Source organism: Prionailurus bengalensis, chromosome A2, assembly GCF_016509475.1.
Source record: "Prionailurus bengalensis isolate Pbe53 chromosome A2, Fcat_Pben_1.1_paternal_pri, whole genome shotgun sequence".
In the NCBI taxonomy this organism is placed as follows: Eukaryota; Metazoa; Chordata; class Mammalia; order Carnivora; family Felidae; genus Prionailurus; species Prionailurus bengalensis.
The window spans coordinates 23,554,269-23,568,170 of record NC_057348.1 but is presented as its reverse complement, the minus strand read 5'-3'; the positions used below and the strand labels follow the sequence as shown (position 1 = coordinate 23,568,170).

General features: G+C 41.2%; 1 protein-coding gene across 3 annotated transcripts in view; it reads right to left on the bottom strand.

The window, feature by feature from the left end:
• Positions 1 to 3,884: 3,884 nt before the first annotated feature.
• Positions 3,885 to 13,902, bottom strand: part of CACNA2D3 (calcium voltage-gated channel auxiliary subunit alpha2delta 3) — an 860,144-nt gene continuing 850,126 nt past the window's right edge. For all 3 annotated transcript variants that reach the window (XM_043587660.1, XM_043587659.1, XM_043587661.1), the window contains 3 exons: positions 6,840 to 6,952; positions 6,538 to 6,620; positions 3,885 to 4,301 (listed from right to left, as the gene is read on the bottom strand). In XM_043587660.1, the coding sequence (XP_043443595.1) occupies positions 4,209 to 4,301; positions 6,538 to 6,620; positions 6,840 to 6,952 (289 nt within the window). In that variant the 3' untranslated portion in view covers positions 3,885 to 4,208. The remainder of the gene's footprint in view (positions 4,302 to 6,537; positions 6,621 to 6,839; positions 6,953 to 13,902) is intronic.

Here is a 13,902-nt window from a genome sequence, read left to right as displayed (position 1 = left end):
ACTGAAGTTGAGGAGTAATTCCAAGCATCGGAAATACTGCCGTGGACAGGACAGGCCTCCTTCACAGGGTGTGGGAGGGGAATCTGACAGTAAACAGGACCGTGTCAGCTTTCGTGAGTGTCAGGCCATAAACGAAAGAGAGGTGAATGGACGGTGAGTAGGTGTTGCCGGGTGTTCACTGGAAGACCGCTGGGGTCTGGATGGCAAGGAGGATCCTGCATCTGAGCTTTGTGAGAGGTGACATAGCAGGCTTGCTACTGAATTGAGTCTACACTGTAGCATCTCACACTATGTAAGGGATTCCTGACATTGGTGGGGCCAACATCCACAATTCTGATGCCACACAGGGATCCAGAAGGAGTCTATTAATTTGTGAAGACAAAACCCCGTGACTGCTAAAGATTAGAGCAGGGTTTCTCCGCTTGAGCCCTACTGAGATACCTGAACAATTCTTCGTTGTGGAGGCTCTTTTGGTCTTTGCAGCACGTTTAATGGCATCCTTGCCTCTACCCACTCGATGCCAGCAGCACCTTCCCTTGCCTTAAATTTTGACGAGCACACAAGGTCTCCAGACATTGCCAAACATCCCCTGGGGACAAAGTTGTCCAGGGTTCGTAATCACTGGCTTAGGGGAAATGATGGCTGCGAAGCCCCCAGCAGGAATTACGGTTGCTGCAGCCGGACACACGTGGCTGTCATTTACTGGAAACATGCCCTGGTCTCTCCCCAGCACACGTGCACCAATTGGGAGCGTCTTCACAAAGCTCCCAGACTGCAAATGCTACAAACACCCCTCAAGTGTCTGTCAGATTATTCCAGCCTCCAATATTGATAATCACTAAAATTGTGCTCTTCTGGGGCGCCTGGGTGGCTCAGTCGGTTGGGTGCCCGACTTCGGCTCAGGTCATGATCTCACAGCTCATGGGCTTGAGCCCCACGTCGGGCTCCCTGCTGACAGCTCACGGCCTGGAGCTTACTTTGGATTCTGTGTCTCCCTCTCTCTCTGCTCCTCCCCTGCTCACACTCTGTCTCTCTCCCTCTCTCAAAAATAAACATTAAACAATTTTTAAAAATTAAAAAAAAACCTGTGCTCTTCTGTCTATAATTATAATATTTTACTACAGTCTCTTATAACATGACAAATGGTATTATCCTCTGTAGTGCAGTACTGTTTATAATTTAAGTAAGAATGCTACATTATTACTTTAGAGTACTACGTTGTTCCTAAACCTGTGTTCTTGTCTGTGCTGTGTTTTACTATTCTACCCTCAAAGTATATTGTAGCATTCTACTATATTTTTATTAATTTTATCTATTCTATAAATATATTTTGTATGTAATTATATATGTATATCCATGAATATACATATGAAAACTTTCTACCTTTTTGTAAGAATATTGCTACTGTGTTACACTATAATTTTTAATAGGTGCCTTCTAAATCTGTTACCAATTACAGGAGACTCCTGAACAACATGGGTTTGAATTGTGCAGGCCTGCTTATATACTGATTTTTTAAAAATAAATACTGTACATAACTGTGAATGTATTTTCTCTTCCTTGTGATTTTCTAATAACATTTTTTTTCTTTTTTTTCTTTAAAATTTTTTTTTAACATTTATTTGTTATTAAGAGACAGAGAGACAGAGCATGAGTATGGAAGGGGCAGAGAGAGGAGGAGACATAGAATCTGAAGCAGGCTCCAGGCTCTGAGCTGTCCGTACAAAGCCTGATGTGGGGCTCGAACTCACAAACCGCGAGATCATGACCTGAGCTGAAGTCAGATGCTTAACCGACTGAGCCACCCAGGTGCCCCAAAACATTTTTTCTTTAGCTTATTATAAGAATGCAGTTTATAATACATATAACATACAAAATATGTGTCAATCAACTGTTTATGTTATCATTAAGGCTCCCAGTCAATAGTAGGCTATTAGTTAAGGTTTGGGGGAGTTAAAAAGGGATTGGTGCCCCTAACTCCCAATGTTGTTCAAGGGTCAGCCATATACTGAATGTCACAGCCTATAATTTCAGTAACTAGTTGTAAGAAAGGAAGGCATGAGGAGGAAAGTCACTTTCCCAAGGTCATAATACTATATAACTCTATTGTTGTTGAGATGAGACTCTCTGAGTGATGGGCTGAGAAGGAACAAGCAGATAAGAGAGTCTCTAAGGAGTTTGGTTTGAGAAGCTGAGTCAGTCAGAAGGAAAGAGGTTGGTGGAGGAGGATTGAGATTTCTGCTCTGGACACGTTATGTTGGAGAAAACAGATAAACAAATAGATAAATGGAGTGGCCAGTTGACTGAAGTCACTGAGGGAACTGAGAATCTGAGGCACAAGGTGGGTGGTTCATTCACATGAAGGTGATGCCTGATGATGCCATAAGCCAAGAGTGTGACCCAACTATGCCATCTTCATGTCACTAAAAATGATGCCACACCATTGCTGAGAACAAGGAGTGAATTTATAGATAGTGAATAGTGAATACACAGGGAGTGAAATTATAAATGTTTATTGGACACAAATTTGTATCATTAGTATTCAGGTACGGGCATTATTATATATTCGATCTACTGTTGCCAGTTCTTTAGAAATATAAAGGAGAGGGGCGCCTGGGTGGTGCAGTCGGTTAAGCGCCCGACTTCAGCCAGGTCACGATCTCACAGTCCGTGAGTTCGAGCCCCGCGTCGGGCTCTGGGCTGATGGCTCAGAGCCTGGAGCCTGTTTCCTATTCTGTGTCTCCCTCTCTGTCTGCCCCTCCCCCGTTCATGTTCTGTCTCTCTCTGTCCCAAAAATAAAATAAACATTGAAAAAAAAATTAAAAAAAAAAAAAAGAAATATAAAGGAGAATGGTGGGTCATGTCATGTTCTTGTTTATAAAAAATACACTATGGTTGTTTAGTGTACATATAATGCATTTTGATACTTGTGAGGGCAACCTATGAATTTATTCATACACTTAGTGCACAGAAGTGAATAATATCAATGACCACGGTGGTTATAATACTAGATAGCCCCATAGTTGTTGACATTTTGACAGTCAACATGTTATAGTATTGTTACACTGTCAACAATATGGGAGGCATTAGAGTTTCAGGAAATAGAGCAACGTAGTATTATTTTTCCTATAAATACTGGCATCATTTCAAGAGAAGGCAGGATAATCACATCAGTTTTTCTACAATATCAACAGAATAATGTGGGCTTTTTTTTTTTTTAAAGCTTAAGTGGCATTCTCCCCATGACTTTTAGATGTCTGTCTCATAAAATAAGGCATTCTCGATTCTAGTGAGGCATGGAAATTATTCCACTTTATTTGGTAACCACGATCCGGTGGAATCTGTTTTCTTTGGTTCAGGATCCAGTGTTTTAGGAATGCCTTACACGTCTGGGTAGTTTCACATCTTGTAATATTTGAGATCTAATTTCATCCCTTGTTTATGGGGAAAAAGCCAGAAGCCAAATGCTCAAGCAGAAGCTTGAGAGTCATTTGTAGTCATTGTTCTCTTCCTCCATCAAATCTTTTCAGAATGAATTCCTCGCATTTATGACTTTATTCCTCTTCCCACATAGTTCAACACTCGAGTATCTTGGGAGCTCGTGTTCCCATCCAAATTATGATTTCTACTGAAGTTTAGTTCAAAAAAAAAATTATTCAGGGCTCTTTGTAATAAACGCTTCCCATGAAGATGATAGTTTGGTTTACTTCTGTAAACATTTTTATAACTGCGAGTGAAGCACCTAAACAATTGTTAAATATTTGTCTAGAATCTGCTTCAGAGCAAAGTCTCTGCCAACAACCGCCCTTTCCCGGTATCTGGAATGGGTGACTTTTCCATGCGGTTCTGTCTGTATTCTCAGCAAGAAAGCAAAACTCAGAAGATTATGATTTTAATATACTTTATTTAAAAAGTACACAGTTTTAAATTGGTTTCAATGGGTTTCAAGCAGAAGGGACACTGCCCACTTGCAGCCCCGTTTCTGATGAAGGGTGATTATCATGTAGCAAACTCACATTTGCATGACTGGCAAAGTAAAAAGATAACTTTTTTTTTTTTTTGTCAACAGATCTTTAAGAGTTTATATCACGCACAGTTTAAAATCATGAGATGCTGATGGTTGGACTATATTTCATGTCTCCTATGTCGCACCATATTTTGGTTCACAGTTTATCCATAATTTAGCATGCCAAGAGAACATCTCAGTGTCACCTTGAAAAGAGCATCAAGAGCAGAGGGAAGACGACAAGGACCATCTTGGCCTGCAGGCTCGGTGCACCCCCACACTCCCTTGCATTCTCCTACAGGGAAAGGCAGGGTCGGTTAGAGCGAGATGGATTCCAAGACGCCTTCATTTTTCTGAGCTACATCGAGTCCCCAGACCTCTCCCCGCACTCTCCAATGTAGGAATCAAGTCTTTTGGAAAGTAGATAACACAAAGAAATGGACTTGTCTAAATTTCATCAAGTTTGTGATAAGAATCTCTGATTTCAGTTGTCAGTGCCTAAATGTTCAAACTTACTCTGTGCGTATTATTACACAGAACATTCAAGAGGCAAAGGGCTGGTGGTGGAGCTGTCTGTTGTGATTGAATTAGAACAGCCGAATGTTGCCCTTCTAATGTCTTCCTGTCAGAATGTAAGTAAAGCTTGACATCCAAGGGGCCTGATCATTTCAGCACCAGCTGTAAGAGGTTTTGTGGGCCTTCTTTCTTTATATGTGGGGAAAGGAGGGCTTTGTTTTATAAAGATGAAATCACATTACGTAATCCTTTCTGCAGCAGGCTTTTTATCCACGGGTTGATGGCAACTCTTCTAACTCCATTTTTCTAGCTCTATTTTATTATCGATGGGCATTCATTATCTTCTCTGTTCTCTGTTGGTATGAACAGTGCTGAGTGCAGATCACTACCAGTCCATGGTCCAGGCCTGGGCCCCTGCCTATGGTAAAGATGCCCAGGAGTGTGAGTGCAGGGCGAGGGGTATTCTTGCCTTTCATGGCTGTAGCCGGAGATTTCATCATCACCTGTCCGTTCTGATCACCCAGTGACTTTTAGCTTTCATGCCCTTGGCTTCCTTTTATATGTACTTGTTTGACTTTTCAATTTTAAAAATTTCTTTAATGATTTGGCTTATAAATGATTTTCTAAGTTGTATAAATTGGCTATTAACTGTAAATTCTCTTTTTCCATAAAAAATTGTAATTTTTATATAATTAGATAAATTCTGTTTTTCTTTCACAGCTGTCTGGTCTTGGATAGGAAGATTTCTCCAATTCCTAACATTTCTTGTAAGACTATTATTTTACCATTTAAATCTAATGTGTATTTTCCGCTTTGAATTGAACCTTGGTTATATCTAAGAATTTCTATTCTGTCGTACTGACCTCATCTTATTAGGTTTAGAAACTTAGAGAAAAAAAATACTAATTTTTGAATACTTACATCTATTTACCGGAGAAAATGATCTCATTAACCCCAGAAGATTTCTACTTTAGTGATTTTGGTTGTCTACATAGACAGTCCTGGTTTTAACTGAAGTGACTTTAGTGTTTGGGGACTATTAGTTTTATTTGAATTTTATATAAAGATTTTTTTTATTTGAATTTTATCACTGAGTTTTACCAAAGACCTTTCCAGCATATATCTGTATAATATGTTGCTAGTGAACTCTCCTTTGAACACAGAAGCAAACATTCTCAGTCAATTCCAAGTTCTTATTGGTCCTATATTGACTTTAACATCATTTGCTAGGACTTGAAGAGTTTAGGAAAGATGAAAATTATTTGCTATTTAAAGGTGGACTTAAAGCCAGTCCATTGGCTTTGGTGGCATTTTTAAAAATAGAGATTTTCCCAGTATCCCTATAATAATAATTGGTCTAGGCTAGCTTTCCATTTCTCAAAGTGGGGTGGAGTTAATTTTTAAATTTCTATTATTTCTGCTAGACCAGAAAGGGGTTTTTTTTGCCTATGGCACTTTGGCGGGTATTCCTTTTTCAGGTTCACCTTTCTCGGTGCTAAGTTTAATTTTCTTGTGATCGTCACTTCTGGTGTCAGTGGAGGGCCTTTGTAGTTGTGCCTCTATGTGGTGATTATCATCCCCCCGCAGAAACCGTGACTCTTAATCTGGTATCAGTATTGCCATTTCTGCTTTATATGAATTTCTCATCAATAAAAGGCTGTCTAAAAGTAAGCAGGGGAAAATAATCTGAACTGCAATTTGAAATAAGTAAACCAAGATGGTCAGAGCCACGTTGCGTGTAACAGCGTGAAGAGAGAGAACTACGGTACGTTCGTAATAGGGAAGAGAGTAAAGAGGCTTTGAAATATGAATACGGATACAATAAGACCCTTAAGCACAGACTAAATAAGAAGGCACTGAGGGGCTGAAAGTAAAGTACCATTAGCCTTCCTTTGATTTGCCTGAAAGGATTGTTTCTTCACAAGTAAACTTCTTAACTAGAGCTCTTTGCCAATTGTGAGATTCTCATGGTGAACCTGGTAGAAAAAGAGAACAGGAAGGTCTCTCAGACTTACCTCAGGATGGAAGCCATGACAAGACTCGGGACGCCTTCTGATCTTCTGGGCCTTTAAACGTTCACACTTAAGGGATTCGTTATGTTGACTGTAGTTAAGGCATATTGCTAAGATGTCATCACTTTCCCTTACTCTGCATTTTGAAGGTCAAACCTTGGCACTGCACTCCCTTCATGACTCCTCTCTTTCCAACAGTGGAATGGCTGTCATTTCCCCCTAATATTTCTCCCCTAGGTTTCCTTCCCGTAGATCCCCCTCCCTGGCTTCAGCAGCAGTAGCTGGACCTACACACAAAAGGATATACCTGATTTCAATGGGGGCCATGGTGATGGGGGTCACGGACTCACACAGGCAGCTGCTGTCCACCACCACCATGAACAGATTGCTGCTTGGGATTTGCTGGATGACAAAGGACCTGTTGGAACATGAAGCACAGACAGTGGGTGGTCATTTACCATCCATCAAATTAAGAATCCTGAGGAAAACTCCCCTGGGGAGCTAACTACTATAATATTTTAGAAAACAGTTTTCAGAGACTGCCTTACTACTACAGTTGCCTCCTTCCACAAGGTTCTTCACGGTTAAATACCAAGCTTCATTAAGAAGACAACAGTGCAGGAAGTGTAAGAAGACAACCTATGGCTATGGTAACACAGAGGTCATAAAACTCACCCTGGGAAGACTGGAATGTTGTATGTGCACAACAGGAGAGTCAGAGTTGGCTAAATCATCTCAATTTCCAAGGCCTAAAGGCTTGGGCTTTTCCAAGCCTTGCTTCCTTCTCCCAGTTTGCACCTGAAGTTCCCAAAAGGATGAAGAGAATATCCTAGACCCTTCCTGTACTGCTTTGCACAATGTCTGCCCAAAATAGAGGTACGATACTGGCATGAGATGGATGCTGGTTATTGGAGAGTTCCACAGTTCTGGGGCCACGTGTGCCAGTGCTCAGGCTGTGGAGCAGCTTTGACATTGGGTCCATCAGTACAGCTACTCCAATGGAAGTAAGCCCAATGGCACCTCCTCTCTCATCATCCAACACAGTGAAATGACAAAGTAACGCCACCGTAAAAACACTCCTGGAACAACAAATGCTACTGGCTCTGTGGAGGAACAAATTAGCAAACAAAATCCCATATTCTTCCAGAGCAAACAGAGTAGCTAAATAATTTAGCTACAAGCCTAGAACTCCCATCGTATAATTTTTCATGACATTTCACTAAATTAAGTTCAGTCAGATGAAATAGACTGTAACATAACAACATAGTCAATTTCCCCATAAGTTTTTACCTCCATTCATCTTTCTCTCAACAAATTTGTTCTATTCTCATCACAGTTTACTAAAATCATGCAATGAAAAAGAATCCTCTGTTTTGTGGGAAATTATAATGAGGAGAAAGGACTACCTTTTCATTTTACCCAATACCACTTCATATGTTGAATTATCCAAGAATGCCTTGGAGATTATAACACAACCCGTTTCTTGTCTACAAATGCCTTCACCTGTTTATCTAATATCCTGAAATTATGGTTATTGTTTTTCTTTCTCCATAGGAAGGAACAAGACATGACTTTCCTCAAAGATGCTTCCTCAATGCCTACACCATACTCTGGAACATGAACTCTCTGCCCTCCCACACTCTCCACAACTCTGTCTGGCTTGAGAAAAAAGTTTGACTTTGCTGTCTCATTAAGGCTTTAAAATTGTTGGCTTTACCTTCCCCTTTTAGCACTGGGTACCTTCTCACCACTGCAATGACACTGCCCTAGCAGGTGGCCTCTTTATAATGGATTATGCCTATGAGAATAAATATAACCTACCTCAGATGGTGCTCATCAGAAAACCAAAGATTTCCATGTTGGGGGCAAGCTAATAGAGTCTAAATGACCAATCAAAACCAAGATCATACAACTCTTTAAAGAACAAATGATTGACTAGAATACTAACCCAAATGAATCTACCAGATGGCAAATAAAGGAAAAAGAGATTTTAAAAAAGCTCCACAGGAAGAGAATATTTCCCCATTAAAGAAAAATTTGACTTTTCTTTTATTAAAAGGGGCCATTCAAGCATGAGTGAAACTTTAGATCATCAAAGATACAGACCAATCCTAAAAGCTTCTCTAGGAAGAAATTACTTAAAGAATGAGAATGACACCAACTTCTCAATGGGGGACTTTAGATGAACAAAACAGAGCAACATACTTAAAGTTTTGAGGGAATGGAAAAAAGAAAAATAAAAGGTATGTCAGAGTCCAGAGGAAAATAGATTCTAATTAACTTGAGATACAGGTAGAAAATTGTGTTTTAAAAGTTAGGGATAATTACTGAAAAGAAACTAAAGAATGCAAATCTGATTAATCCAAGATAGCATGGTAAATAACACACACACACACACACACACACACACACACACACACACACACCACCGCCAGTATAAGATTATTACCAATCACAATAAATGTCTGTCGGTTAGATTCACTTATCAAAAAAGCAGAGACTCAAAAACATTAATTTAAAAAAAAGGCAGAGACTCTTAAGCTGAGTTTGCCAGAACATCAGCATTATGCAGTCTATAGCAGATACTCCTGAAACAGAATGACAACGGGAAGACGTGAGGATACACCAGAAAAATACTAATGACAAAATAGAGGGACAGGTTTAGTAAGATTCTCCTACAAATATTCAGAGGGAAAAATCTTTAAGATGTAATAAAGAAATAGTTCATATTGAAAAACAGTATAACAGTATAACAAGATAGGACATGAACGTTTACGATCAGAGTGTACAGATTCACAGGCCGCAAGTGATTGATGAATATATGATCTATTAAAAAATGGAGTGAAGACTCTTCAGATCTAAGCAACAGAATATATAAGCTAATTTCAAATACAGGGAACTACAACACAGTCCAAAGAGCTGAAAGCACCAATTACATGTTCTTCTCTCTTTTTAAAAAATTTTTTCTAATGTTTACTTATTTTTAAGAGAGAGAGAGAGTGCACGCAAGTGGGGGACAGGCAGAGAGAGAGAGGGAGACACAGAACCTGAAGAGGCTCCAGGCTCTGAGCTGTCAGCACAGAGCCCAACGTGGGGCTCGAACTCACAAGCCGTGAGATCATGACCTGAGCTGAAGTTGGATGCTTAACCGACTGAGCCACCCAGGAGCCCCCATATTTTCTCTTAGGGTAAAAATACAATCAAAAATTAATAGCAAAAAATATATAAACAGTGGAAATTAAAAATAAAATTAAAAACAACATTCCATTAATCCTTGAGAATTTAAGAACAGTCCAGACTCAAATCTGTGCAGTATGACCTTAGATATTTTGTTTATTGGGAGGGGGGAGGAAGTTTGCCAACAAATGAACTAAGGTTTTGGATGGAGAAGCTGGAAAAAATACGAACACAAGCCTGCACCTGTGCCCCTACACTTGGTCTTCCCTCTGGTACCCTGGGTTGAATACTGATGCCTCTCTCCTAAGCCAGCTCTCAGGCTTCTCCAAGGATGGGGCTGATGGAAGGGAAGAGAGGTGATCATTGCATAGTTACCTTTGACTACCTGCCATTCCCTTCAGTTCACAAACATGCTGTCACATCTCTCACCTCAGGAAAAACAAAACTCTCCCTTGACCTCACCAGTGCCCTATTTCTCCCTCCCCTTTTATAGCACAGTCCTGAAAAGAATTCTCCAGAATCTGGCCACTCCCCTGAATTCCTCCATTCACTGCAATTCTTCTGTAGTCCTTACCATTCGACTGAATGGGTCTTGTGAAGGACCCATGACCTCACCACCTTTCTTTTCCCGCTCCAGTGCCTCTGCTTCCTCCTTCCTTGCTTACTGTCCGCCCCTCACCACGGACTGCAGTTTCCTTGGTAGGGAGGCTGCATCTGCCCATCCCCCACCCCTAGAGACTTCCCCCAGCGCCCAGCACTGGGACTGAGCAGATTCTCAGCAAAGATTTGTTGACTCAGTGACAAGAGGAATTTGTGAAGATAAAAGCAGAAGAATAAATGCAAATAAAACTGTGAAGATAACTGAAAGACCCAAATTCTGGTTTAAAAGAACACTGACATAAATCAGCCTTTGGCACAAAAGAAAGAAGTCACAAAGTCACATTAAAACCCAAAAGATCCAGAGGCATTTAAGCATTTTAAGTGACTATTATGTACACCATTGTAAACAATTTGAAAACTTAGAGCAAACACACCTTTGGGGATAAAGTATAAATTATCAACATTTGGCTAAGCTGTAAAAACATAAGCAGACCGACTGCCATGAAAAAAACCCTGAAATGTTCATTGAGAATCTACCCACAAGTGCATACGACCAAATCACCCACAGAACGGATATCAGTGTGTTCATAGAAAACCCATGTGAACCCACTGACCAACTAGTAGAAGAAAAGAACTCAGCAAGCTGACCAGTTACATAATTAGCATATAAAACCACAGCCTATCCCTGACACAGGCAGTAACCAATGAAAAAAACATTTTTGAAATAAAGAACCATTGAGTATATCAATAATGACTATGAAATGCCTAAGAATAAATCTAGTAAATGACTTCTTTATTAAGAAAATGATCATTTTTACTGAACATAAGAAGACAAACTGAAGGGCACCTGGGTGGCTCAGTCCACTAAGCATCCAACTCTTGATTTTGGCTCAGGTCATGATCTCACACTTTGTGCGATCGAGTCCCATGTTGGGCTCCGTGCTGACAGCACGGAGCCTGCTTGGGATTCTTTCTCTTCCTCTCTCTGCCCCTCCCCTACTCACTCTCTCAAAAATATAAATATAAACATTAAAAAAAAGACAAACTAAGAATTGGAAGGAAGTACAATGGTTGTGGAAAGGAACACATATATGAAAGATGTCATTTCTCTTTCAATGGACCTTTTAATTCAAGCAAAGGAATTCAAAGGGATTCCTACTGGGGACTGTCGGTGGTGTCTGAAGTAATGACCCTAAGATTCATTCAGAAGAGTAAATATAAAGAACAGTCTGGACAATCACATAAACTTGAGTTTTAGAAAAAGGGAAGCAAAGCCAAGGTGCATGCCCTAACCAGTATCAAAACCCATGAGAGGATTTACAGAAGAGGAAACACAGTTGGCAACACAGCTGGACAACTGATACATAAAAAGGGGTTCGATCTCACTCAAAATGAGAGAGCATAGAAGTTACAGTGAGACTAAAGTAACGGAATGCACTTTCCACTAGTGGATTGGCAAACATTGAATCTATGGTCACGTCATGACGGAGTCTGAAGAAGTGAACATCCTTCTATACTGCCGGTGGGAAAGTGAACTTCTACAGCCGTGAGGAGAAAATTTGTTATTACTGCAGTGGACATGAAGTAGAGCTCATTTCTTCAGTACTTTTACTTCTCAGTAAGAGCCACTCTTGTGCCGGAACCAACAAGTCATGTGTAAAGATGCTCTTGGTAACATTGTTCATTGAGAAGAGAAAACCGTGAAACCCACCTCAAAGTCCATCAACAGAGGGAGGATTAAGTAAGAAGCAGTGTGTCCGATCTGTGGTCTACTTGGCACCAGAAGAAAGGGAAAAGGAGGTTGTTTGTTGCTGTGAAAGAATATCCCCAAACACAGTAAGTGGGGAAACAATGTTGCAAAACTATAACAAAGTGTGGATATTTAAGAATATTCAGAAATATTCATTTAAGAGTATTTAATTCTGCTACAGAGAACAAGAAAAAATAAGTGGGGTGGATCAGATGTATCCAATGTGCCAGTGGTAGCAGATCAGTAAGCAATCCACGATTCCAGGTAGTCACAGAAAGAACAAATGGACGAAACAAGTAGACCCTTGTGAGTTGAACGCAAAGAGAACAGTGCATATGAAGCGTCTTCCTAGCAATATGAAGAAATGAAAGTACCAAATGAAATGAAATATTTGTAAGACATAAACTATGTCATCTCCAGAACTGACAGTTCTCATTTATGGCATCCTTAAATCAACCCACTGGCAACTCCCATTCTCTGCCTGAGCCACGCAGACAAGAGTCATGGCGGCTCGGCGGTTGGAAGCAAGCTGCAGACCCGCTCTCTCTCCGATGAAGCGAGCAGGTACCGGTCCAAGTCACCTTCTGTCTGCTGAGCCCCTATCCTCACCCTCAAGTCTGGCCCTCCTACCATGTCATCTATGGGAGAGAGAGCGAGGGCAGTGGTGAGAGGAGGGGAGGAGGGGAAGAGACTAACAGGGTAACTGTCAAAGCAAATTAACTTAATCTCTAACCTTAAAGTTCTTTAGAAGGAGACCGTGTTCCTGTAGTCTTAAAACATTTATAAAACAGGACATTATGTGAAGGGCAGAGTATTGACACTTTTGCTCTACAAAGGAGAAGACTGGGACTCAGAGAGGGTAAGCAAACTCTTACTGAAGCTGTGTGAATGAGACCTGCTTGTGCCCATTTGGAGATGGGGGAACAGGAGGCTGGATAACTTCCTGGATCAACAGGGGCAGACTGCAAGCCTCGGGGCCGGGCCCATGGTGGGCCCCAGGAGGCGGCACACCTCTTGTCTTGTATAGGGACTCTTAGTGCTCAAACTCCTTGAAGGCAGACCGAGTGACGACTCACTTAATGACAAGGGCAAGATACTGGTTTTAGCACACTTCCCCTCTTAGTAAAAGGCTCCCCAAGCATTCTCCATGAAGTCCCATGGCAAACTTCTCTTTTTCCCCCAAATGCTAGATGATTCAAAGCCCTGCATGCAGCTATCCTGAAGCGGGGGAAACAACCCCCTACAAAGGATTTGCCAGCGGAAAGATTAACTGCTTTTCCATATTTTAAAGACTTACTGTCTGCTTATTAACATGGTGCTTCGGAGGGGTCTGGGCAATGTTAGCTGTACATTTATGTGCACAACGTGTATTTATGGCCCAGGGTGCAGGGTTGAACTTCATAAAACACACCTCCATCCAGCTGGGCCCAGCAGCCAGACTGACATCATTGTGCAGGGGAACTGTGGCCTGGTGGGTTTGCTTGGGGGCCAAAAAAGGCAGCAGGGAAATGCCTCAACAGAGAATCACAATGGCGGTTTCTAAGCAGGGATAGGTCAAACTGCGTGAAATAAATTAGGTCCTCCAGGGAAAGAGGAGGGGAGAGGGAGGCAATTTTGATGTGTCCGTTGCCGGAACTGAAATAACGCAGTCCTCCCTTTTCCACTGGCTATACACTGAGAAGGACTAGCGGGGAAAAATGATGTGATTTCAAGACAGCTTCCCCTGGCAAGAGAGACTATTAGCTGCATGCTGTCCACTAAGAGGGGCTCTGCTGACCACATGAGGAAAGCGACCTTGCAGCTTCCCTAATGCTCTCCCCGGACAAACACGCATAATGGGA